At 41.4% G+C, this 27007-nt stretch overlaps 1 protein-coding gene across 1 annotated transcript; it reads right to left on the bottom strand.

The window, feature by feature from the left end:
* Positions 1-1017: 1017 nt before the first annotated feature.
* FEM1B (fem-1 homolog B) lies at positions 1018-17460 on the bottom strand. The gene is made up of 2 exons (XM_037054223.1): positions 16566-17460; positions 1018-7252 (listed from the first exon to the last, which is right to left on the bottom strand). The coding sequence occupies exons 1-2, from the start codon at positions 16811-16813 to the stop codon at positions 5617-5619; spliced, it is 1884 nt and encodes a 627-aa protein (XP_036910118.1). The 5' UTR covers positions 16814-17460; the 3' UTR covers positions 1018-5616.
* Positions 17461-27007: the final 9547 nt, after the last annotated feature.

Genomic DNA, 27007 nt, shown 5'->3' with positions numbered 1-27007 from the left:
TAGGATACACATGAGAGGCAACCACATACTGATGTTTCTCTCCCACTCTTCTTCCCTTCTCCTCTCTCTAAAAATAAATAAATAAAATATTTTAAAAAACTCATTCTAATTAAAAATGTCAACTTCTGCTATAAAACTACTATATTTAAAGTCAAAACACAAACTACAAACTATGACATGTCTAAAAAAAATTTCCTTAAATCTCAAAAAAATTTCTAACAAGAAAAAGACCCCAACCCAAGACAAAACCCAAGAAATACAAAAGGTCAGTAACTATAGATCAAAGTGTTGACTTCATTCATAATACAGAGACACAGATCTCAACTATGAAGTACTCATTTTCATCAATCATCTTGGCAAAAACTAAATGATTAGGTACTGGCTGATGTCAATAAGGGTATAGGGAGATAGAAGGCAATTTGATAACTCCTATCAAGATTGTAAACAGTAACTAACGAGAAGTTCCAGTGCTAGTAATGAACTTGTTCTATTAATATGGTGTATTAGGGTGTCTACTAAAGCATCATTTGGAATATAAATAAACTGAAAACCTAAAAATTCAACAATAAAGTCTGGTTAAATAAATTTTAGGGCCACCCACAGAATTAATTGCTATTAAGCTTTGTTTTTTTTTAATCTATACATTCCAAAATTTAAAAATGTCTAAGACATATAAAATGAAAAAGATAAGATGCAGAATAGTGAAGGAAAGGTGAAAGCCATTTGTACTTTTGAATGAAAAAATAAGTACATACACACACAGAAAAGGCCTGGGCAGCTCCTCTGGAAACTAGTTATGGTGCCCGCCCTCTGAAGAGTCCAACTGGGAAACAGAGACGGGAAGGGACTTGTCTTTTTCCTTCCATCTTTCTCTTTTACCATTTGAAGTTTTCTTTACTCTTTGAGTATTTTCCCCATGCACATGTGTAACTTTTGACAACTTTTTTCCAAATCAATTCAACAAAACATCATCTCAACTAAGGCACACTGAACAATAAAGACACAAACTTCAAGGCATTTTTTTAAAACATTTACTGAACACAAACACCATTTTTCCTTTTACATAGCAATTCTGTTAGTTTCAAATTAGCTGAGCTATTAGGACTGCCAATTGCCATGAAATTAAAAATGATTCTACATGTCAAACTCAAACAGAAAATGTCATGCAATATATAAATCACTAACAGATCTCTGGTGCAGTCAGCAAGTTTACTAAGTTTATTAAAGTCACGTAGATGGTTTGACAAAAGTGCACAATAGAATAACATCACTGGTTCGTTATAAATCACAGTGAATTACTAGAATACAACCATTTAGTTCCTCTACATGGAAGATTGCAGGATGGGGTGAATATTGTAAAGGATGGACTCTTTCAACACGTTAGGCCAGTCAGATCTCCCTCCCCAACTATGCACCTTTGAGAAGATTGGTTAGCAAAGCTGAGGGGTTTTTTCCCCCGTCACATTTTCTCCTCTACAGTTACTAAGCAACAACAATGAAAAAAAGCCATGCACAAATTTTACAACACCTGATAAAAAACATACAAAACCTTGTTCACTTCATCATTTGGCAAAGCTTGAATCTTCGCTCCTTCGTTTTTCTGATTAGGCCATTCATCACGTGACTCACCCCTAAATGAAAAGCTGTTAATGATTTAGCAATACTCACCCCTGCACACACATCAAGATACACTCCCCATAACCATCAAGATAATGTCCCTTCCCTACACATTAACACAAATGAACACACCACAAACCTAGGACTAAAGACCACATTTACTTTACAGTTATAAAAATTAATGTATCTATCACCACTATTGGTGTAGTATTTATTTCAGATCCCATATTTGGGGGTGGGGATGCGATAAAACCCAACCCATCTGAAGACGTGGGCAAATCCGCCAGAACCATATGAGAAAGCCCTGCAACGTGCCACTCATAATTAGGAGCTTTCTGCTTTCCAGAGAGGGTATCCAGAGCACAGCTGTGCATTTTCACAGAAGAACACAGCTTAAAATTTTATGAACTAGTAGTAACTAACTTGTCAGAGAGCAAAAGGCAGAGTTTAAATTTCTCTAACGCATTTTAATGTTATAGTATAGTCAGTGAGGAAAAATAGAATGTCATCTGTACATTGGTACATCTGGCTAGCCTGAAAAGGAACATTTACGATTTTTACAGAAAACCTACCATAAAAACAAGTCGTTTATACTTTTATCCATCTACTCACTAGTTTAATCACTGGCTGCTTCTAAAACCAGCAAACTGTGATCCAAGGTCCAGCAACTCACGCCTTACCCTGCCTGCCCCACTCCAAACCAGAAACGCTTGGCTGGAACAATCCCAATGGTCCTGCCCACAAAGAAGCTGCGGTGGAGACTGGAGACAGGGTGTTCCCTTGGGGTTTTAATTTCAAAATCACTCACCCAATGCAGTTATTCAGGGACCCACTGCCCCCAAATCATATTTTACTTCACACGGTGCGATCACACCTAAGTTTCTCATAATTACCAGTTATTAATCAAGATTAATATCATGAAATAAAACCCTTCCCACAAATAAGCAAGACAAAGCTTGCTTGCTTGCTTTGTTTCAAGTTCCCACAGCAAAGAACCTTCCGGTAGTTAGCTGGACTGCGGCCTACTCAAGCAATCGGGGTAGGCAGAGAAAACGACGTGTGCCGGAGTTCTTCCATCAAACGCATCTCCCTTCTTCACCGATTCAGGGAATAGATCTGCCGCCGTTCCTTGAGTTAAATAGTTACCTAAACTCAAGAACTCAATTTTAGCAACTCTATTAAAAGCACAAAATCAAGCTCAGTTTTACATGGTTTGCCCAGGCATTCATTCACAACTACTGAGTAAGACAGAGGAGTTTTGGTTGAATTTGTAATGTTATCAAGGAAGACTTACAATCCAGAGCTGAATCCTATCAATAAGAAATGCAAAATGACAAAAGTGGCTGGAAAATGGAGACAGCCTGGAGTTCTCAGAGCTGAGATACAACGATCACCTTTCTTACCTATTGATTTCCCTTAAACAAAAATTTAAAGACACAACTTAAGCTTGGGAACGGTTTGGCCAAACATATGTTTAAATACTTCTATCAAAAACAAATAAAAAAAACAGGCATGTAGATCACTTGTTTCAAAAATGGTTTTATACAGGTGTTTCACAATACATATTTGAATTTATTTTACAAGACAGAATCAGATCCTTAGCAATATAGTGCACAACGTACTTCTCCACTATAGTTCAAAAAAAAAAAAAAAACTCAGTTACCATTAGCAGAGTTCATAGATTATTCCACTGTCTTCAAATTTTCTCCAGCTTTGTCAGCATTTCAATCAGCAGTTTGACTTTCTCCAGCAATCAGTTCACCCTTCTCAAAGACACTGTGCCGTTAGATTTTGATGTCTAAATATGTACATATAATCATTATCCTCACTTTACAAATAAACAATATCCAAAATGGTATTGGTCTGGGTAGCCAAAGGGATGAAATGGTTTTTAAAACATGCAATTTTATATGATATTTTAAGTTTGGGTATATAAAAACCATATACATTATTAATGAAACCAACTTAATACCAAGTATGGTAGCCATTCCTCAGACTGTCAAATAAGCAGGCCTTGAAATTTGAAGAATGCAGGGTCTAATCTGAGCTGTAGAAAGGCATGATTCACTCACCTTGATGACGTGCATTTTCTTTTAGTCCATTAGAGTTGCCAAAAGCAAGGTACAGTACTTCCTTGACACCCACCAGAAGGATCAAGGCCAGTAATTTTCAAATTAGGGTTCATTCAAATACCTCCCTTTAAACCATCCTAAAAACCTTCCTTGCAAAAATCTCAGGTTAGAAAAACAGAAATACATCACCATGACAGAGTTCACCATCAAAACATCCTAACCAAAGCAAGAAGACGCACAAACTCTAACTACAGTAGCTGTAAAATATTTGCATTCTTGGGGGAAAAAGTTTTTAAAGTTCCCCCTTTCATTCCCTCCCACCCTTCAAAGTATTACATTTTGTGGGGTATCTCTACTTTATTTAAGGCCCTAGGTGCTAATTTTGGCTTGGTCATTATGTTTATATTGATCCAACTGCAACCTTCCTCTTACACTTCACAAAACAATACCCATACACAAAATGTTAATTGAAACCTTACAGGTTTTAAGTTTATATCTGATGTTGCTACATCATTATAATTCTTTTCATGAACGAAAAAAGAAAGCTGTAGGTCTTTACTTACAGTACCATGCACTATGAGTAGCTAAGGCATTCATTTGGCACTAGAGAGAAAAATACAGATATAGCTAATTTTATCATTTTAACATCAATAAAAATAGGTGTGTATGCTTTACTTGAATTTCTGTGATGCTTAAAAGATAATCACAGAATACTCTTCTAGTCTTACATTTAAAATGTTGCCATTAAAACAAAACAAAAAACAAAAACAAAAACATAAAGACCTCTGTACAGCCTGTCGGGATAAGTGACATTTTATGGTTGAAAAATTTGCAGCTCTCAGACAAAAATTATCTCTCAAAGTGGCATTGCAAATTATTTTCATCATCAAAAATATTTAATTTCCTATATCATACTAGTGATTATTTTTCTACTTCTTATAATGACTAAGTAAAGAAAGTGAAAAAAATTAAAAATATCCTGGTTCCTTTTATCTGTCATACACACCTTATTAGGGAGGCACAAATAATGCCCTCTGGAAAAGTAGTTTCCAAATTTTAAGATACCACACAGGAGGAAAGAGAGAAAAAATGACAGAATGTGTAACTATATGTGACAATTTGTTTCATAAGAAAACACAGCATTCATAATTTTTACATGTTTGTGAGTTGAGTCAAATGCAGACTGCTACAATTTAGATACACTACATTAAAACAGAGACTTCAAAGAATTTTAGAATTCAAAGCCTAAAGGCAAATAGTCCATCAGTATCCTCTGAAAAGTTATTTTAAGATTTTACTACTTGGTATATACCACCCAGCATAATGCAACAATTTCAATAGATTTAACTTTATAAATTTGTACCTATGATTAAATTAGCACATTTTAGATTAATCCACAGCTATATAATTTCTAGCCCTCCTGATGTTATAATGTGCTGTATCACATGATTATTGGAAGAGAGAAAACTACCCACAGCAGTTTGGCATGTGCAGAACACCTGTTTATCACATTAATGTTCATTTTTAGTTGTTTTTCTTCATGAAATCCTCAAAACTGCTGCAAGTATAACATGCTGACAAAGGCTTAACAGAAATACTTTTGTAGGCAGTTTTTTTCAACATAACTTCAAATCATAATGTTGCTACATAAAAAACACTTTATATTCATTCCTGAAAAAATAGTCAAGTGACCGACCAATATTCATACACCTTAGATTAGTTATACCTAAACAATGTGGCTTTGTTTAAAGTGTATTTGAAATCAATTACCATATGAGGCAAGAAGACCAAATACAAAACTAAGGAAGGATGGGGAGAAAGGGTAGTGGAAAGAAAAGTAGAATTTATGAACACATAATTCTATTGTCTGTGATTAAAGTTCTTTACTTTTTAGCACCACATTAAACAATTTTACATATCCAGTCACTTAATGAAATCCAACAAATTCTTCAAGAGTTCTGGGGATCTGGTCTTGGTAGTTAATGTCATTAGCCCGAACTGCTCGGGCAGCCAGGCACTTGAGACTCATCTTCATTTGAGTTTTGAGTAGTATTTCAGATACCCCAGTTGTACTTTTGTCTAGTGGAGTCTTATTCTGTTTATTTGTCATGTCAGTGTGAGCGCCAGCTTCAACTAAGCTAATGATGATAGAGTGCAAGGTCAAAAAGTCACTGATGGGCCTGTTATACTGGACGATAATATGAAGGGCGCTGTTCCCTTCATTGTCCACAGCATTCACCTCAGCACCACAGTCTAGCAGGAGCTTGGTGACGAGCGCATTTGGAAAGCTGCAGACGTCATTGGTGTGGAAATCATCAACGGGCGTGTTCGAATTGACAGCTAGATGCAGCAAGGTGAAACCTTCCCGAGTTCTGGGATCCAGGTGAATCAGGTTGTAGATCTGCTTGTTGATTTTGCACTGATCTTCTTCACTGCACTGTGTTTTGGTGGAGATGCACACTAAATACAGGAAGGTGTACAGATTACATTCGTAATTGTCCATAGCATTGTGGACATCTGCATCTGAAATATTTCTTACTCTGTTCATACTTTGTTCTATTTCCAAAACACTGCACCTCAAAACACATTCTATATCTGGCGCTTTCACAGTTTCATTCAAATGTATCATCTGTGAGAAAACTTGAGCAAATCGAAGAAGATCTTTGTGGGTGTTCCTGTTACCTTTCTGTCTGAGGTGCAGAGCATGAAGCCACAACTTGATACACTGTTCGAATTCCATGTTATCAGCATAAACAGCTCCCCTGTAAATGATAGGATGGGAAACATCAATATTGTCAGCACCTAAAATCCGTTCCCGAACTATAAGGCCTTCCATATGAAGAGCATCTCTGTCTTGCCGAATGGATTCCAGTTCCTGAGGATTTCTACATTCAGTTCTATTCCCATAAGCATGGATTGGTGGGAGGACCTCTTTCTCAAGAATGTTATTACGATCTTGAAACCTTTCCAACATGGCTAAATATAAATAGTGGTACGTTTTTGTGATGTCATAGTTCTCACGGTCATTTGCAAAGGAGGCACCCAAGAGTTCCAAAGCTTCGATCCGACTTCTTCGGTCACAATCAGCGTGAGAGAGCAACAGTTCGACGACATCGGCTTTGCAGCTCTCAGCAGCTACTTTGAGTGGTGTCATCCCATGGCCGTTCACGACTATGGCAGCACGCCACTTTATCAGCTCTTTCACAATGTCTATGTGCCCCGCTTCGGCTGCGAAGTGCAATGCCGTGGCTCCACAATGTGCTTTGGCATTGGGATCAGCACGTTGTTCTAAAAGGTATCTGACCACATCAGTGTGTCCCTTATATGCTGCAATCATTAGGCAGGTGTTGTCATACTTGTTGGCAATGCTTATATTGGCATTATTTTCAACCAAGTACTTCACAATGTCCAACCTGCCATCGAAGCATGCTGCCCGCAGAGGGGTCGAGTTAGTTACTGTAGTGTGGTTCACGTTGGCTCCATGACTGACTAGAAGCTTAACGACTTCAAAATGTCCCGCCCCCGCTGCACACCAAAGAGCAGTGGCGCCATCAATGACATACCTATTATCCATGAAAAGAACAAAGAGTTAGAAGGTGGAGGCCACATACCCTAACGTAAATGTACAGAATGTATTCATTAGTACTAACCAAAGCCTCAATCTACAGAATATTAATACAACATTATTTTTGGTGAAAATAAAACCGGGTATTCCAAGTACATAGTACTTGTACCTAGTATGAGCTCAGGAAACATTAGCTATTCCTATTTTTTTTGAAGAGTTTATTTATTTATCCTTAGAGGGGAAGGGAAGAAGAGAGGGAGAGAAATATCAATGTATGGTTGCTTCTCGAGCATCCCCTACTGGGAACTGGCCTGCAACCCAGGCCTGTGCCCTGACTGGGAATGGAACCACGGTTGCTTGGTTTGCAGGCCTGAGCTCAATCCACTGAGCTACACCAGCCAGGGCGCTATTACTATTATTACTGAAGTATATATACTAGCAAAAGTAAACAAACTTCAGATAGAGGAAACGTATGGAGGTGACTTCTTTACCAGCAAACTGATGCACAGGTGCTTAAGAGCACAGCACGTTCCTCATTACCGGCACCCCCCAGGTACCAGTTTCTCTCAGCAGGTCAGTAAGAAAGCCACCCCATCCCTACGGTAACATTGTGTTAGAAACTGCTTTACGGAGAAAAGTGTTTAAGCAGATAACTTTGCCCTAAGATTATCTAAGCTAAGCAAATACTACACTTTACCACAGCAAAGAGGATGAAACAATTACTGCTCCTACAACAATATGGATGGATCACATAAGCATGATGCTGAGCACAAGAAGTCAAGAGAACACAGAACGTATTATATTACTGAATTTACATATCTACCCGAAGCGTTAGAAGGCAGGATGCTGGTTACATTTAGAGGGAGGTAGTGAATGGCAGGAAGCACAAAGGGGACTTTGTTAAACAAACATGCACTTTTAATTAGTGCACTTGTCTCTGTATGTTATACTCCAATTTAAAAGTTGAAAAAACACATATGTATACGTGTGTCCATATCGTGTCTATGTATGTTCCCTGACTAAGCCATTGGGGGAAAAATACTAACAGCAGTAAACAACCAGTACTTTCCAAAAACCAAGTAGGCACCCTCCCTGACCTTTGGTCTATGACCGGACTCAGCAGCTTCACAGTCACCACTCACCTACTAAGTGTCTAATACGTGCTACTTTCACTACTTGTATCAAATTAGCTTGTGCCCTGACCTGGTGGTTCAGTTGGTTGGAGGTCGTCCCGTACACCAAAAGGTTATGGTTTTGATTCCAGGTCAGGGCACATACCTAGGTTGTGGGTTCGATCCCCAGCCAGGATGGGAGGCAACCAATCAATGTTTCTCTCGCACTGATGTTTGTTTCTCTCCCTCCCTACCTCTCTCTCTGAAAGTAATAAACATATCCTTGGGTGATGATTTAAGAAATAAAATTAGCTTGCTAGGAAGCCAATCTTACCCACCTTTCCAATTCAAATTGTCCCCAACCTCAGTTTCCCGACACTTCAATCTATTACTGACCCTCAATCCTAAAAACAGATTTTTGCTAGAGATACTTAAATCTGCTGTGCTAGAAGCACCAAAATAAATATACATACTTGAACATGTTAAAGAAAAAGATCAATCAAAAGCAACATGCACTAGAGCAATTTATTATTAAACACCTGAGTGGTCAGTTTCTCACCACATGACACAGGTCATATTACACTCCCAAGAAGTGAAAGAGAGTACAGTCCCCCTATATAAATATAAACATAAAACTGTATAAATATCATGGTTTAACCCCAATTAACAATACCCAGACAAGACCACCACCTATTATTTCTACTGAAAATAAAAAAACCACTTTATAATCATTCAAAATCAGTTTACTTCTTCAGCTTTAAGTAATAACACAAAATGTCTGTAAGCAAAGCCTTCTCAGGAACAGTTATCTATGGCATTACCTATGGGACAGGATGTAGGTCTGACTAGGAAGAGGCTTAAAACTACTGAAAATATCCTATATCATGATCTAGGTACTAGCCACCTGGGTGGATATTTAGGGGGGAAAAAAACTCAACCTAACTGCACACTTAATATTTGTACTTTTTGAATGCTGAGAGAAACCTCAAAAAAATTAGAAGCCTTCTGAAATCTCCTTTTAAACTGTTTTTGAAATGTTATTTAACTGTTAATTTTTAAAACCACAGAGAGAATAAGAAAAATAAGATATTACATCCATGATGTGTTATAGTGGTTACCAACTGTATCTTTTGCAAACAATTCAGTTTAATTAAAATTCATTTATTACATTTTTATTGTCATTTTTATACACAGGGTTCAAAAATGTTTCTTTCACTGTCAAAAAGCATACCAGACCCCAGAAGAATATCCAGTAACAAGTCTAACAAAAAATGTGTAAGATTCCCAAATTGAAAACTACAAACATTCCTAAGAGAAATTAAAGAAGACCTAAGTAAATGGAGAAATATTCCACATTCATGGTTTAGAAGACTTAATAGTGTCTTAACACTATGTCAATTCTCCCCCCAAATGATCTACAGATTTATGCAATCGAAATCAAAATCCAAGCAGGTACACTGTGTGCCCACCTATACATGCACCCACATGTGTGTAGAAACTGAGAACCAATTCTAAAATGTATATAGAAATGCAAAGGACTTAATACAGCCAGGATAGTCTTGAAAGAAAAATAAAATAGGAGAACAAACTATAGTAATTACAATAGTGACCTTGGCTTATGTGGCTCAATGGATTGAGGACCAGCCTGTGAACTGAAAGGCTGCCGGTTCAATTCCCAGTCATGGCACATGCCTGGATTGCAGGCCAGGTCACTGGTTGAGGGCTTTATGAGGGGCAACCAATCTCTCTCACACACTGATGTTTCTCTCCCTTTCTCCCTCCCTTCTCCTCTCTGAAAGTAAATAAATAAAATCTTAAAAAAAAAAAAAGATAGTGTGTCATAGCACAAGGATAGACCAGACAAACAAAAATTCCAGAAACAGATTTGTACACACAGTTACTTGACTTATGACAACTGCTCCAGGGAAATTCAGGTACAAAGTATGGTCTTTTTGACAAATGGTGCTAAAGGAACTAGATGCCTGTATGGGAGAAAAAATTAACCCGGACTCTTACTGCACCTCACACTATACACAAAAATTATGGAAGTAGCATAAACCTATAATATGAAAAGCAAAATAAAAGTTTCAAAAAACCCCACTATCTTCATAACCTCAAGGTTGATGACAAATTCTTAAACAGAATGCAAAAATAGCAATAACCATAAAAGAAAAAATTTGATTCATTAGACTACATTAAAATTAAAAACTTCTCATCAAAAGACATTGTAAAGAAATAAAACAGGAAATCCACTCACTGGGAGAACACATTTGTGTTAGATGTATCTGACGAACCAACGAGAAAAAGGCAAACAATCCAATCAAAAATGGGTAAAAAGACTGAACAAGACACTTCATAAAAGAAGATATCACACGACAAACACATGAAAAAACATTCAAGATAATTTCAGGGGAATGCTAATTAAAACCAGGAGTTTCCAATACACACCCACCAGAATAGTTAATATTAGTGAGAACTGATGTGACAATACGAAGTGTTGGCCAGGATGTGGAGCAACACAAACTCTCACTGCTGGTGAAAACTGCTCGGAGAAATGTAATTTGGTTCAGCCACTTGGGCAGTAACTATCAAACGTACACCCATCCTATGGCCAGCAACTCCATACTTGGTATATACTGAAGAGAAAACAATGCAAATGCCCACCAGAAAACCTATACAGAAATGTTCACAGCAGCTTTATCCAAAACAACCACACATGAGAAATAACTGAAATACTCATCAACAGGACAAAATGCCATGTATTCACACAATGGACTACTACAAAGCATTAAATAACACAACTGACACACGCAACCACAAGGATGGGCCTCACAGACAGGCAATCACACACTCATGTTTCTCTCTCTCCCTTCACCACTCTCTAAAAAAAATAATTAAATATTTTAAAATAAAAAAATAAAGATTAAAAGAGAGAAAAAATTGATTATTTTCCGATCTCAAATTTCCAAAAATGATGTAAGAGTAAAATTAAATTACAAGTATATACTTCACTTGGTTTTTGTAATAGTTTAATACTTTCCCTGGTATAGCCTAATAATTTCCATTTTTCCACATTTTTTGTGACAAACACCTTTAAAAAGTTTCCAGTACCTATTTTCACTGAGGCAATTACAATTGTTTAAATAGTTTATGCTTCAAAAAATCACTGCAATGTATTATGAAATGAGTCCTTCAGAAACATTAGCTGTAGTAAATTTTTAATTTCTACATCTAAACAAATATATTAAATAGACTAAAGAGAATTACAATCCTAACAGCTGACATTTCTTTATTCATAAAATTCAGCTAAAATCATAAGCATATACAACCTTAAACAAAATAAAAATTTAGTAAAATCAATGCAACATTTAGTTAGTATCTACAGGAGAAATGCTATATAAAACTATGATCCTTCTAGACTCAGTCCAAAATTGAAATGCAAACACTCTATTATTTCATCTTAAACAATCAAGAAACTATGATCTGATATTCATTCACCTTTTTAAACAAAATGTGTGTATCAGATGATGGAAACACTTCACAATATAAAAACATTGCTGTTCGCAAAACTAAGCTCAACTATTTTTTGGTTCAATTTGAAATAAAAATTGAAGTATTTTGGTTCAAGTATTTAAAATGGTAATAAAAATTTATTCAATGTAAATAATCAGCACTTTATTTTAACCAAAGTCCTTAAAATCATTCATAAGATCAAATATAGTTCCTGGAAATACATACTAGCAATGACTTTCTAAATGATGTCAAATGATGCAACTCTCATGCCTTCCCTCTACCTGGATGTTCACTGAAAGTATTAGTAGTGGCACTGACTTTAAAAGTAAGAGCACTGCCCTGGCCAGGTGACTCAGCTGATTGGAGCATGTCTGTACACCAAAAGGTTGCACACTCAATCCCAGGTCAGGGGACATACCTAGGTTGCAGGTTCGATCTCTGGTCAGGGCATTCCAGGTGCATACAGGAGGCACAGTCAATGTGTTTCTCTCTCCCTTTCTTTCCTTTTCTTTCTTTCTCTTTTTCTCTTTCTCTGTCTTTCTCTCTCCCTCTCTCTCTTTCTCCCCCTCTCTCCTCACTCTAAAATCAATAAATATATCCTTGGATAAGGACTAAAATAAGGTAAGAACACTCAACAAAAAGCCGCAGAATTCCCAGAGGTCCTGTTCCTCTTCCCACCCATGTTGGCAAACCTCTGCTAGTACCAATATAGTATAAAGGTCCCCACAAATTTTGGCACAGAGCGTGAGGCCCAGAGAACTCAAGCCAGCACAAAATTCCATGGTCACGTGACTCCTAACCTTTGTTCTATTCCATTTCTACAACATTCTTAACATCTTCCCATTCTCCAACTGAAGGTTCTGTCATTCCTACTCATCAATGTCATTTTAATCTTCACATATTAAGCCATAAGTAAAATAATATCAAAAATATGCTTCTAAAAATACAAACAAGGAGTCTCAAGTATCATTGTGGAGCTTAATCTGGGTGGGTGGTCCGTTCCCCCTGAAACTGTATTACGAATCAATCCATTTTTGTTTCCTGAGGTATTATAGAAGTTTTTAGGCAAAACACACACTTTTTCTATTTATGTCTCTCACACACACATACACACACAGAAAACACATTCTATATCAAACCCATAATTACACAGATACTGTTGCTTGGTATAAAGTTAAGAAGTAAGACTTTTTTAAATATTAGGCAACTAATAGGATAGGTGGTGAACAATTTGGCAAAAAATTGTGAAGATGGTACACAATTAACTAAAAGTCAGGAAACACTCATCTATATTAGCAAGTACAGAGAACCTGTTTGTCCCCAACTGGCCATGGGTCTCAAGTGCCAATGGAATCTAAAATGGGGCTTTGGATTACTCTTCACCTTTTTCATCTAGCCCCACCCCCTTCCCTTGGACAGCTGGCAGTCTGTTCTCTGTCTCTGTAAGTCTGTTTCTATTTTGTTCATTAGATTCCACACATAAGTGAAATCATAGGTACTTGTCTTTCTCTGACTAGCTTATTTCACTTGGCATAATATAATATTCTCCAGGTCCATCCATGTTGTTGTGAGCAGTAAGATTTTCTTTTTTTTTAAACAGCTGAGCAGTATTCCATCCTGTAAATGTACCACAGGTGAAAAAGATGAAGGGACTAAGGGGCAGGAGTGAGAGGGGAACCTCACAGACAAAGACAACAGTATCAACAGTATGGTGATTACCAGAGCAAAAGGGGTGAGCGGGAGGTAGAAGAGGGTAAAGGGTGGATAAATGGAGACAGAAGGAGACTTGATTTGGGGTGGTGAACACACAATACAATATACACATGATGTATTATAGAACTGTACTCCTGAAACCTACATAATTTTATTAACCAATGTCACCTCAATAAATTCAATTTTAAAACATAACATAGCCCTGGCTGGATGGCTCAGCTGGTTGGAGCATTGTCCCAGACATTAAGGGGTTGCAGGTTTGATCCCCAGTCAGGGCACATTCCTGGGTTGTAGGTTTGATCCCCAGTTGGGGTATGTGCAGGAGGCAAATGATGTTTCTCTCTCCCAGCAATATTTCTGCCTCTTTCTCCCTCTCCCTCTCCCCCCACACCTTCCTCGCTCTCTAAAATCAGTAAAAACCATATCCTCGGGTATAGAAAAAAATGAAAATAAAATAGGCTAATAAAGAAATTAATGAAAATGGTGGGTTGGCTAAGTACCTCAAAAGCCAGCCCCCAAGGGGTAAGTGAGCTTTATATTGTGAACACTTCACTCAGGCTAACATTTTCACAATGTATGGAATGAATGCCAAGTGAAATCATCACATTTACAATACCCTCTCTTTATCTAGTTCTAAAATGCCAGAATGACTGGGATAAACTGCAAAATAATCTCACAGAGTCATATGAGTGGGCAGAAAGGTGGCTATGAACTTCAATTCTCCTCTGTCAATTAGTAAGCTCCTCAAAAGTAGGAACTTGACATTTTTTCTATATCTTCACAGAATGTGACACAGGGTTAGGCTCACCATAGGCATTTAATAAATAAAATAAATACTAAACTATTTTAACATAGCAGCTAATAAATTCATAATTGTAATGATCCATAAATGAAAAAAGACAGATTCAAGAAGGGTCAGACGAAATCGCAGATAGAAACGGTTGCAACTTCAATCTCACAGTCTGACTCTTGTTACTTTATACAAGGACCACGGAAGTCTGGCCTCCACCTCCACCCCACAGTCTCTGCCTAATTTCACCCGCTTGTATCCCTTCCTGCAAGGGCACTGAAACACTTGTCACTGCAAGTGTGCTATGCTGCAGACCCTCTTCTTCACTTCCTACAATCCTTTTAAGACTCAGCTCAAACATCACCTGGCTGTGAAGCCTTCCCTGATTCTCCCAGGCTTCTTCCTGTTTCCCTTGGTAGTTCAAAGGTTTCTAGAAACCTAAGTGGCATGACATCTGCAATTACTCACTGACAGATCTATTTCTCTGCCCCTCCCACTACACTGTCTTCCTCCACAGTGGGGACAATGTTATTCATCTCTGCCTACCCAATTAACACCACAGAGCCTTGCACATAGTAGGTGTTCAATAAATGTTTGCTTACTGAATCCCTTAATTTCACAGGCCAGTGCAGATTAGTGCAGGGTAAGCCACTACTGTACAGGTTCAATTTCTAGTCATTACAGGTTCTTTTAACTGCCATCTCAAACTATCTTTGTCTTTGATGGTTAAAAAAGACAGCAATACAAACAAAGCCTTTCCAAATTCTTTAGAAAACTGTTTTCTCTCCAGTAAACTTCCCTCATCCAAATAGGTCTTAACCAGCTCATTAGCAGCACTGTTCCCAAGGGCTGTTTTTGCAGATTCGTGTGTCAGTGGATGCATGTGCCCATACAATTGGAAAGGTGCTGGAAGTTCAGGGGCCTTTCTTCTTCACTCCTGGGGAGGGCAGGGAGCTATAGGGAGTTCCCACACAGGGGACTGCAGGGAGCTACAGAAAGGACACTGAAGCCAGTACGTACAGGAAGCAAATGAATCAGGTTGCCATCTTTGGTCAACACGAAAAAAAAAAACATCCCCTTAATGTCTACAGAGGTGTTAGGGGAGATTAACCACCACCCGTGGGCCATCATTTCATTAAAATGTAATACCCTAAAATAATTCCCTCTCATCTGAAACAGAAGAAAAAGAATCAAAATTCAACAATGCTCTAGTCATCTTCAAAAAGTGATTTTTAATCAGGTTTTAACCAAGCAGTTTTCAATTACCAGAACTAGAGCTATGCATCTTTATGCCTGGACCATATCCACCTCCAAAGAAAATGTACTAGTACAAATAAACAAAAACAAATAAAATCAATGGAACAAAATCATTATGTTGTAATCTGTAAAACACTTTGTAATCACCCAGCACAGAAACAAGAATGTCAAACCTGACAATTCTGTGTTCAATATTATCACACCCCCCAAAATGTACAATTAAACCCAAAAGGCAAATTTTAAGTATGACAATATAAATTTTTGAACTCCCCACCATGAAAACAGTAAATTAGCAAGCTTCCCCACAATATCACAGGATAACATGTAATTCAACAATCGTATCATCTATATCCAGTGCAGTGCCATTTTTGCAGCCAGTATATCTACCCCCAGCAATATGGGAGATTCAGAGTCCTATCTGGGGTTGTCTGGCTGCTGCTGGTTCTAGGGGCTTATTTTGACATTAAGGCTCCAGCAAACCACGGAGGGCTTTATCAGACCACTAACTCGAAGGAGTAAAAACTGGTTGGCCAAATCACTCATCAGAGGTCTTCAGTGTTAACTGCTGACCTCGTTAATTTCTGATCTCAGTTACAACCTCAGTGCTAATAAAGGTAAAATCTGAAAAGGCAGCCACCTCCGTCATTCTGCTTGCTCAGACTATCTAGAGAATAACTACTAAGCATCAAGACAGAGGGTGTGGCTATTTATCTCTAAAGGGGCAAAATGTTAGGGCCAATGAGAACGAGCAGCAAATCAGGGGATGGAGTGTTAGCCCTGGAAGATGAGGTGGGCATTAATGGGGCAGGAGGAGGTACAAAAAGGGGTAAGTGATACCTCCATGAAGACAGTGAGAGAGGGGAGGACCCCATGAAGTGGTAGGTCGGCGCGAATGGAACAGGAAGTTAGAGTTGGGATGTACCTACCCGTCGAAGCGGACGGTGCCAGTCTGCTGAGTCTGCACCCGGTAATGTTCTAACAGCAAGCGCACCACCTTGGCGTGGCCATTGCGGGCTGCGATGATAAGGGGCGTAGAGCGCTGCCCTCCCTGCTGGCTCACGTAGCCGAGCAGATAGCGGATGTCGCTTTCAGACCGGTTGAGGAGCAAGGCGGCTAGAGTCAGCACCTTGCCCTCGCTGGCCGCCTTGTATACATAGCCAGCCAGGCCCTCCATGGCCGCCGCCAACTCCAACACCCGTTTGGTCGCCACCGCTGCTGCTGCCTTGCGCCCCCGGAGGCCGCGTTCGCCAGCGCTACAAACCTGGGCCCTCACAGCCCATTCAACAGGGCGCCGCCGCCGCCGCGCCCAGGCAGTAGCGCGGCCCGGGGAGGGCGGAGAGGCAGAGGTGGCGGACTGCCGCGGGAGGCACGTCCGCGACCCAGCACCAGCAGGGAGGAGGCCGGTCAGGGCCGCCCCCAAGGCCCCTGGCACAGGCCCTGGGCCGAGATGATCTCCATGGTGGCCGCCGCCCCAGGCCTCACGCCGGACCCGTCCTTCCCGCGGGCTGAGATAAGCGCGTGTCAGAGCTACGGGTCGCTGGTGAGGTCCCAAGAGAGCCGCGGGCACCCCGTACAGCTAATGCGGGGCGCGTCTCACCAACCCGGCCCGCCAGGCCCGAGGCCTGAAACTACCTCCACCTCTGCTCTCCGACCTCCCCGGGTGGATGAAACACGCAGGAGTTCGCCCACTGGAGCTCAGAAGTGCCAGGGGCTGTCGATGGCTTCGGAGCTCCGCGCCCGGGAGGCCCCTGAAGCGATGCGGAACGCTAGCGCGGCAGCAGCTCCGACCTCCGGCGGCGAAGAAGCCGAGCCTCTCAAGACTGGGCCGGGAGGGGGCGGGTGCGAGCGGGAGGGACGGTTAAAGTGGGGTGTCTCTTCCAAAGCCGCCCGGCTGGGAAACGAAGCCCCGGTGAAGAAAGGTTCTGCTGCGCGAAGTTCGCCCATCCCCAACCGGGGCCTGGATGTCCTCACTGCCCTTGACACCCGACGCCTGCCCCTCGCCCCAACACGTTCCTGGGGGATCCCTAGCCAGGGACTGAGACTGACTGAGGACACTGACCTGTTGATACCGGTGGGCTACAGGGCCCGCCCCATTTTGGTGTAGACTGTGTGAGCACACACCCAGGGACCCATCCCCATCCCCCGCCACTCTGTCCTTGATTGGGGGCTCTGGAAGAGGGTTGTGGGCACCCAGCAAGGTCCATATTTGGGAAAAAGCAGCTTCTTTGAGCTTCCAAAACGTGGAAAGACTTCGAGGGCCGCTGCACTAGGCTGAGAAGGGACTGGAGTTCCACCCCACCATCCCTGGAAAAGTGGATGAAATTTATGAGAAAGGTCCTGGGAGAACGGGAACTGCTTCCGGTGAAAAAAAGACGAGGTGTCCTGGGAAGGAAGGGGACATCACTGTTCAGAGAGACCAGAACTCTGATCCTAAGCCTGACAGAACTTCCGTTTTGTCCATTACTCACTAGATTGTTAGGATTTGAAAAGATCATTTATCCAACGAATGCAAGAGGTCTACTACATGCCAGGCTGTGCTTGGCACGAGGCATTCAGTGATAGACCAGATAGATACAGTGCCTTCCCTTTCAGACCCCTGTGTTGTGGGGAAAACACAATAAACAAGTAAACAAATGATGGACAATGCTGGTTGAGTGTTATTACCATTTGCTATGAAACAAATGAAATGGAGCAATGGAGGGGGGCTAATTTAGTGTGGGTGATCAGTCAAGACCTCCAGGACGGGTAACAAGAACTGAGTGTATTGTAGGCCAACAGAATAACTAGTACAAAAGCTCTGAGGCCCAAAAGTCTTGATGAGCTTAGAAACATGGGTCAGTGTGGCTGCAGCAGAGTGGGCCATCTGAGCAGAGCGCAGATCATGTTAGGGCCTAACAACCCATGGTAAAGTATATAAATTACTATTAAAGTACTCCCAAAGCGTGAGGGGTCATTTGAAGAGTTTTAAACAGGAGAGTGATGAGATAAATTTAGGTTTTTAAAAAGATCACTCTCGCAACTGTGTGGAGAGTGTACTCTGGGAGGCAAGAATAGAAGCAGGTAGTCCATTTGGGAGAAAAGGTCTTGGACTAGGATGATAGAAGTGGTGGTGATGAAGCTCCTGGCATAGTAACAAGTACAAGCTCAAAATGCAAGTTACTTCCTCCTCCCCCTACACCCTCGCCATCCTCATCCCCCACCCAAGGACAATATCTACCATATAGAAAGAGCAAATATATTTCTTTGGTTCCAAGGGAGCAGGCTAGGCTCAAGTTTACTAGAGTTTACTTTCAAATAAATTATTTTATTCAAACCCCATTATTTTAATCTTAGTTGGTGAAGCTTCAGCTCAGTTGCAGAGCTGTCGGTGGGAGTTTGGACCCCTTCTCAAACTCTCCTCTCCATTCTGCAACTCGACTTTACCTATTTGCAGACCCCTTCACAAACTTTGTCCTTCACCCCCTCAACATGTTAAACAAAAACAATATTGGAAATGAGGGCTGAAAGTGAGTTGGTAGAGTGTCTGAAACAGCTGGTGGAAAAGAGGTGGAAGCTGGTTGGTTTTATCCCGGGACTTCAGGGTTAAAAGAAAATCCAGTTGTGACCCAGGCATTTTGGCCTCTGGAGACTTGGCAGTGATACATGCAAACGTGTGACCTGGAAGCTGTCTTCCAACTGATTTCCTTCCCTGTCTCTCTAGAGCAACCAAGCCTCATCCTTCATCTCCCTCTCCCTCTCTATCTCTATCTCTCTGTCTGTCTGTCTCTACACACCACACACACACACACACACACAGCCTTTTCCCCTGCATGTCTTCTTCCAGCTGACTTTTTGAAGGTGACCCACAGGCTCCCCCCTTCCCTTCAGTTTTGTTTTCTGAAAGATACCTGATTCATCCAGCTATTCATTGCTGAATAAGAGACTTACTTCTTCCTCCTCTCACCCTTGTGAGATAAACTAGGATTCACACTAGTGCCGACACCTCAATTCAGGGTGTAACTGGGTAGGTGCTGGTGGAGTAAATGGACCCAGAGTCATGCCAGAGGAAGCCTCAGAACCTGCACTCCTCCTCCTCCTCCTCCAGGTAAGAGTACTTCTGCTCCAGCAGCCCAAGGTCAGAAACCTTGAACTGCTCTTTTTTTCAATATTTATTATAGTTGTCTGGTATGGGGGGTTCTAGGATCCTTTGGTTGCTCAATAGCACTGGCTGATTTTAGAGTATTTGGTTGCCTGTATTTACCTGGGCTTGGCAGGTGATATGTCTGTGACCAGGTTGTGCAAATCTGAAGAGAATGTGTAAACAGGACAAGGCTGCTTTCCCAAAGGCTGGAGCTGAGAAATAGCTCCTTGTGCTTCTGACCTATTCCCCTCCCCCTTGACAGAAAGCTACTGAGAAAATGAATAATAGTTAAGTATAACTAAAAGTAACTATATCCTGATGGAGATTAATTTGTGGATAACAAAAAAATTGTAACCTCCCACTCAGACCAAAACAGAACTAGTCTTCAGTGCTTTGCTCCTGGAGATTGGGAAGTCCAGCAGAATTAGTTGAACCCTCCACTGAGTATTTCTTGTAGCAAGCCAGGTAGGCCTAGCCTTACAGCTCTGAGTCAATGGAGTTTCCCAGGTGTTATGTAAAGTGCATGCAAGATGTCATTTTCGAACACCAGAAAGATCATTGTTTAGTCCTATAATCCTCCCACATACTTTAATGAGAGCAGATGACCCTTGGTGTTGAACAGATCTGAGTTGGATACCCTTCTCTATGGGCTGGCTATGGCCTTGGGCCAGTTTCTTCATCTGTGCACTGGAGTTAATAAAATACTTCCCTTGCAGGGCTGGTGTAATGGCAACATGCACACTCTTTTACCCAGCCTGGTCCTGGGAAGGAGTCATCTTTCTGTGGCAACATTAACCTGCAGGAATGAGTCTGCCTCTGGGACTGGAGATTAAATCCATAGCATGCAAGTGACCGAGGGGGCCATTCACAAGACAGAAGTTCCAAGAGAGCTACAGAGAAGGATGTCAGAAAGCAGTGAGTATGACAGCCAAGAAACCACTGATGACCACTCTCTATCAGCCCAATTTCAGGGGACTCGTGGCCCATTGGCCTCACCTCCTCTTCCTCCCAATCCTTGCCTCTCCCTGAAAGGCACACCTTATGACTGTCAAAAACAAAACCTGCGGTGTGGGAGGGGGACAGATAGTCAGTGCTGTCTAATTTCTTTCAACCCCACTTCTCCCTGAGTCCTGGTGCCAGTTGAGGACCCTGGGATCATAACAGAAATAAAAATGGCTGGCTCTCACTGAGTGCTTACTGTATGCCAGGCATCATAGTAAACACTTTACACACAAAACTCTGAACGACATACCAGTATCATTGATTTCCCATTCTTCAGATGAGAAAGCTGGGTAGAGATGTTCTGTAGTTTGCCCATGGCCTTGTACCTAGAGCACGGTAGAATACCAGGATTTGGGCTCACGCAGTCTGACCCCCGCCCCGTCCCTACTACCAGCCCTCTGTGCCTCCTTTTATCCCCATGGTAAACAAAAAACTTAACTTCCATGGCTAAAAGCTTAAAAAAAAAAAGGATTTCCTGAGCCAGAAAAAGGACCATACCCTGGGGCATGAAGTCTACACCACCAGCAGCAGCGTGAGATGGAGAAGACCAGGACATGTTTTGGGGAAGAATGATGTTGTTTTGAAAGAATTTGCGTGGGCTACAGATAAGAGGACCAGCTCTGGACTGGTCATGGGCAATAGTATGGGAAATTCAGGTGTAAGGAAGAAGCAGAGGCTCCTGGGCTTCAATGGCGCCTGGCTTTTGTCTTTCAGACAATTGGGAAATAGCCACCTGGAAGTTAATTCAACAAATTCCAACAAATACTCAAGAGTGTGAGCAGCCTTTGTCAGCCAGACCCCAGGGATTAACAGACTAACTGCTATCTCTTTCTCTCTCTCCAGGCTGCTGTAATGTAATTTAGAACATCTCAGAATTTGTTTTCTTGTCACCCCACCCAACCTGCTCTGTAGCTAGGATCTTGGCTGGAGGTCCCCGAGACTTTCCATGGCCCCGATCACTTCACCTGGGCCCAGGCGCCAATTAGCTAATCTGGCCACCATCTGTGCTAATGGGGAAGGGCAAGAGCAGGGGTGTCAAACTCATTTCACTGGGAGCCACATCATCTTTGTGGTTGCCTTCAAAGGGCCATATGTAATTTCAACTCCTTAACAGTTAAGGAGTAGTTACATTTACCCAATCCTAAAATTATTTCGGCCCTTTGAAGGCAACTGCCAAGCCGATATGGCCCCTGGTTAAAATGAGTTTGACACCCCTGGGCCGGAGGAAACCCTTCCCCACCACCACCCCCCCCACACACACACACACACATCAGACGTTCCACATCCCTACACAGGAACACAGGTCCAAATCCAAAGCCCATGCCATTTCATCCTAGAGGTCATCCTTGATTTTGCCCTGCGCTCTATACCACTTGACATCTCTCTTAGGACCCTTACCTCATTCTAATAACAACTCATGTCTGGTCAGCACTTTACAGTCTACAAAGCACTTTCCACTCCATCTATTCCAGCCCCCTCCTTCTAGGTTTCTTAACCACCGAATGCACCCGGGAAGGCACAGACCACGGAGGTTCAGCGCCCAAGCTCTGGAACCCCCTCTGCCGGCACCCATGCCCCTCCATTTGCCAGCTGCCTAACTCAGGACAAGTTGTTTATTTAACTTCTCTACATCTGTCTCCTTATCTGTGAATTGAGAATAACAATAGTGCTTCTCCCATCTGGTTGTTGTGAGGTTTGAATGAGACACACACACATACACACAGAGCAAGCAACTCAGTAAGTGGTGGTTATTGTAATCATTCCCTCACTAGGTCATACCCCAAACCCTATGGGAATAAGCAAAGCAAACAAGTTCTGTCATCTGACATAGAAATGAGTGTAAACCAGATAATCTCTAAGCTCTCTTCCAGCTCCATTAGGCTCTGATTCTACCGTGAGTCACAGTTATTTATGGACATATCTTAGCTCTTCTAGGCTGTGGCAACCTCCTAAAGGCCCATCTCTTAACAGAGGGACAGTGGGCTGTCCTGCCACGTCGATGTTAACATGTAATAATGTCCCTGCCTCATCCAGGTGTTGGGATGAACAAACAAGAAATTCCTGTACAGCATGGAGCACAGTGTTTGGCACAAAGTAAGCTCCTAATAAAACATAGGTACTTCTTACAGCAAAGCTCTTTAGCATGAGTGTTAAAAATATAGACTCTGGAGCCATACTGCCCAGGTTCACCCTAGTGCTTACCCTGTGAGACCTTGAGCAAATGAATTAACCACCCTGGGCCTCGTTTTCCTCATCTGTGAAATGGCCATGATGCTAACAGCACATGCTTAATGAGGTTGTTGTGTAATTCAAATGAGTTAATATGAAGAAGGCACCTAGGACTGTGCCTGTCATGTGTTTGGTATATATAAGTGCTTTTTGCCCTCATTTACAGATGAGGAGACCAAGGCTCAGAGACATCAAGTGACACCCCCAAAAAGTAGTGGAGCTGGGATCCAAATCTAACTAGGCCCTGGCCAATTCCAGAACCTCAGTCGTAACATTAGGGATTCTTACTGCCCCAGATGAACCATGTACATTTTAACAGGAACCTTCTCTAATGGAGGAGATCTCAGGGTCGGAGGAGAGTGAGTTAGCACCAGAGATCCCTGGGGGGTAGGAGACCACAGGATGCCCTCAAATCATTCCAAAAGGGGTAACTTTTTCCTCACCTGTGTCTGGCCCTATGGCTTCAGCTTTCCATCGGGGCCAAGACCCAGAAGCCCACAAACATGGCACCACCCACGCCAACCCTCTAGCCCCAAATCTGCAGCAAAACCCTCAATATGGGCACTGCTGGAACATTCAAAGTGGACCTGAGCTTTCCAACACAGGCCCTGGCCTTGAGGCCTTTCCCATTTCTGAGGCATGATTCAGCCGGGAGACAAGACCAGACAGGCAGGTACCTGGAGAAGAAGGGCTAGGTGGTGGGTGGAGGGGAAGAAGAAAAACAAATAGGGGTTAGAGCTGGGTGAGCCGCTGGGTGAGCAGGGGGAAGGGACAGGAGCCAGCAAGGGGGGGTGTGCCCACTGCAGGAGCACAGAGCACAGTGGCTGGAGGACCAGTTTGTCTTCCTTGCAGAAGGAAGGCAGGACAGCCGACGGTCCCTTTGTTAAGCAATGGGCCTTTAGGAGGTGGCCACAGCCTATTTGTACTGATTTACACACGAATCCAACGATGCTTCTGCTGCCCCAGAAAAACATTAATAACATTGCACATTTGTGCAGCATGTTCACACAGCTTTAAATTTGAGTTGCTTTTTAAATTAATTTGATTCTCTTACTACAAAGCAATAACATTTTCAGTAAATTTCCAACTAGTCTTTCTAAGCCCACATATAGATGTACTTCATTAAAAAAAAGTGAAGGCTTACAACATAAATAGTTTTATGTCTTTTTTGTCATTTAGCATAAAATCATTGGCATTGTCTAACGTTATCAACCATTCCGGCATAACAGTTTAACATGACTGAATTTTCAACACAGATGTGCCACAATTTCTGTAGCCATGCCCTAACTGTTGGACATTTAAGATATTTACAAAAATGTTACTATTATAAATAATACTGCCATGAACATCTTTTTACTTACATTTTTGTCTCTCCATATAATTAAGATCTTCTTAGTAGAAGATCTTAAATGATAAACTTCTAGTAATAGAATTACTAGCTTGAAGGGTTTGAATATTTTTGAGTACATAGAGCCAAATGACTCTCCAGAAAATACATTATTTCCACTCCATCGGCAATATGTGAGCATGCACTTCATACTTTCTGTTTTGAGCCTGTGAGTGAGTTAACAGGGGTCTCATGTTACAGGGGAGGCAAACCCTGTACAAAGAGTTTAACCAGCTGGGGTTCATGCCACTGGGACTCAGGACCTTGTCTCCCAGGGTTGGTGCCAGGACCCTTCCCACTCTGCCCTCCAGACACAGAGCGCTCTGAGAGGCTTTCCTGAGTAATAGAGTTGTATGAAACTTTCTTTTTATATCAATACCTCTTGGTGAAAATATTTTTTTAAAATCTGCAGCTTGTTGACCTTATTTATGCCATGGTCCCCTTTGGCAGTCTGATTAAGCCTACCAACCCCTTCTCAGAATAAGGTGTTTATATGCATATAATAAAATATGTAGGACCATAAAAAAACCAGTCATATTAAAACATGAAAACAAAATGATGATCTGATGATATGGCAATATCTCTGCTTCTTTATAAAGGCATTAATAACAAGGTCTAGTACTACATGTTGACGAGGCAGGGCCCCGAATATCCCTGAACATTCTTGCTGAGGACACCAGACTGCAAGGCTTATCCATCGCGTGACACCAAGCAGTTCCAGTAGCTTGTCACTTAGGCAACCAGACTAGCCTATTTGTCACTTGCTTCATTTACCGCTGGCTCAAAAAGTGCTGGGTCCTTGGCCCTAAATTCCTCTCTTGTAACATAATCCCCTGCACGTGCTCTTGTCACCTAGCCCTTCGTGTCAGCCTGTGGGAATTAGAGATCAGAGAGACAGCGCAAGTCCAGTGACACTCTGGCCACCACTTTGCTGTGAGTAATCAAATCTTTCATCTAAAACCCAGGAGTTTCATGTCTCCTGTCATTAGCCATGAAACTGTGGCAAGCTGTCTTGTTAGCTTGCAAGTAGGGCAAAATCTCAGAGCCTCCACCATTCTGACCCTACAGTAATTTCAAAGAAGTGGTGGGCAGAAATGATATTTTTGAGAATATGCAACAACTCTAATGAGGATGGAAAATACCTGTAATTTTTATGGGTGACAAGTCATCATGGTTTGTTGCTTACATTCATAATGGAAGGAAATGCTAAGTTTCAGTTAAAGGATTATGAAAATAAATATCGTGTTTTTTCTCATGCAAGTTCACAGATTTTGTGAGAACTCTGGTCTCCTACCAACTCCCCAAAAGAACACCAGAAAAACTTGTTGTTCAAGCAAAGTAAATCTAAGTCCATTATATATTTACTGCAGTGAGGGAGAACACCAACTTGACTGAGACTTGCTAGTATCTCAGAAGGGAGATTTCAAGAAAGGCTATTTAGCCCTGGCTGGTGTGGCTCAGTGGATTGAGCAACAGCCTGTGAACCAAAGGGTCACCAGTTCGATTCTCAGTCAGGGCACAGTCCTGGGTTTTGGGCCAGGGCCCCAGTAGGGGGCACATGAGAGGCAACCACACATTGATGTTTCCCTCCCTCTCTTTCTCCCTCCCTTCCCCTCTGTCTAAAAATAGAATAAAAGAAAAGAAAGACAGCCTATTTGTAGAATTTTAGAGTCTGAGTTCAAGTGGTTTAAGGTGATTTTTCAAAGCAAAAGAATTGATGGGGATTGGGCATAGTTTATGACATTTAAGACATTTTAGGATTTGTAGGTACAGAGAAGTGCGGGTCCTGAAGTAAACCTTGATAAACTTTGTCACATTAGTGAGCTCTTTGCCCATGTGAGCAGTCTGTGGTTGTGATGGGGAATCAGTCATTAGCCCTGTCCCAAACGACCAAACTAAGAAAAATTAATTTCTTCAGGCACACAGTTCATCTATTTCTCTTCCTGGGCAAGAATTTCCTGGAACAGTTGTGGTGATATGGACGGTCTCAGTTCTTACGCAACAAGTCCAACCTAGCCTACATCTCCTTTCCCACAAAAGTGGGGGCCTGCCTAGGTTTGCCTGTTTTCACTGTCTGTCATTTCCTTGCTGCAAATTTACTGTGGGCAGGGCCTACATCTTACATTCCTAGAAGTGGAGTTTGATAGTTCTCTATATACTTGTATTCAACATGTGTAATATACACTATTAATAATATTTTATTGTGTTTCCTGCTTTAAAAAACTCTATTGTCATAAACATTTTCCTATCATATCACACAATCTATAAAAACCATTTCAATGGTTCTATATTATTGACCATGGGGTTGTTGAGAATATATTTTTAACTAGATTCCAAAAAAAGGAATTACTGAGAAAAAAGGCATAACCCTTTTTAGAACCTTAATAAACATTATCAATTGCCTTCCTAAATAAGTTGTTTCAATTTTCACACCTTCCAGCCACATATGAGGACCTCTATTTCACCAAACTCTCCATAACACTGAATATTATTCTCTGAAAAACATTTGTTAATTTGATATCTTTGTTATATGGGTTTATGTTTGTTTGACTCCCAAACATGCTGGGATTTTTAGGTGTATTTGTTTCCTAGTTCTATTGAACTAGGAATTTTTGACATTGTTTGTTTGT

Source organism: Sturnira hondurensis, unplaced genomic scaffold (genome assembly GCF_014824575.4).
Source record: "Sturnira hondurensis isolate 20B ecotype Veracruz unplaced genomic scaffold, ASM1482457v3 Scaffold0008196, whole genome shotgun sequence".
NCBI lineage: Eukaryota > Metazoa > Chordata > Mammalia > Chiroptera > Phyllostomidae > Sturnira > Sturnira hondurensis.
This window is presented reverse-complemented; position numbering and strand designations above follow the sequence as displayed.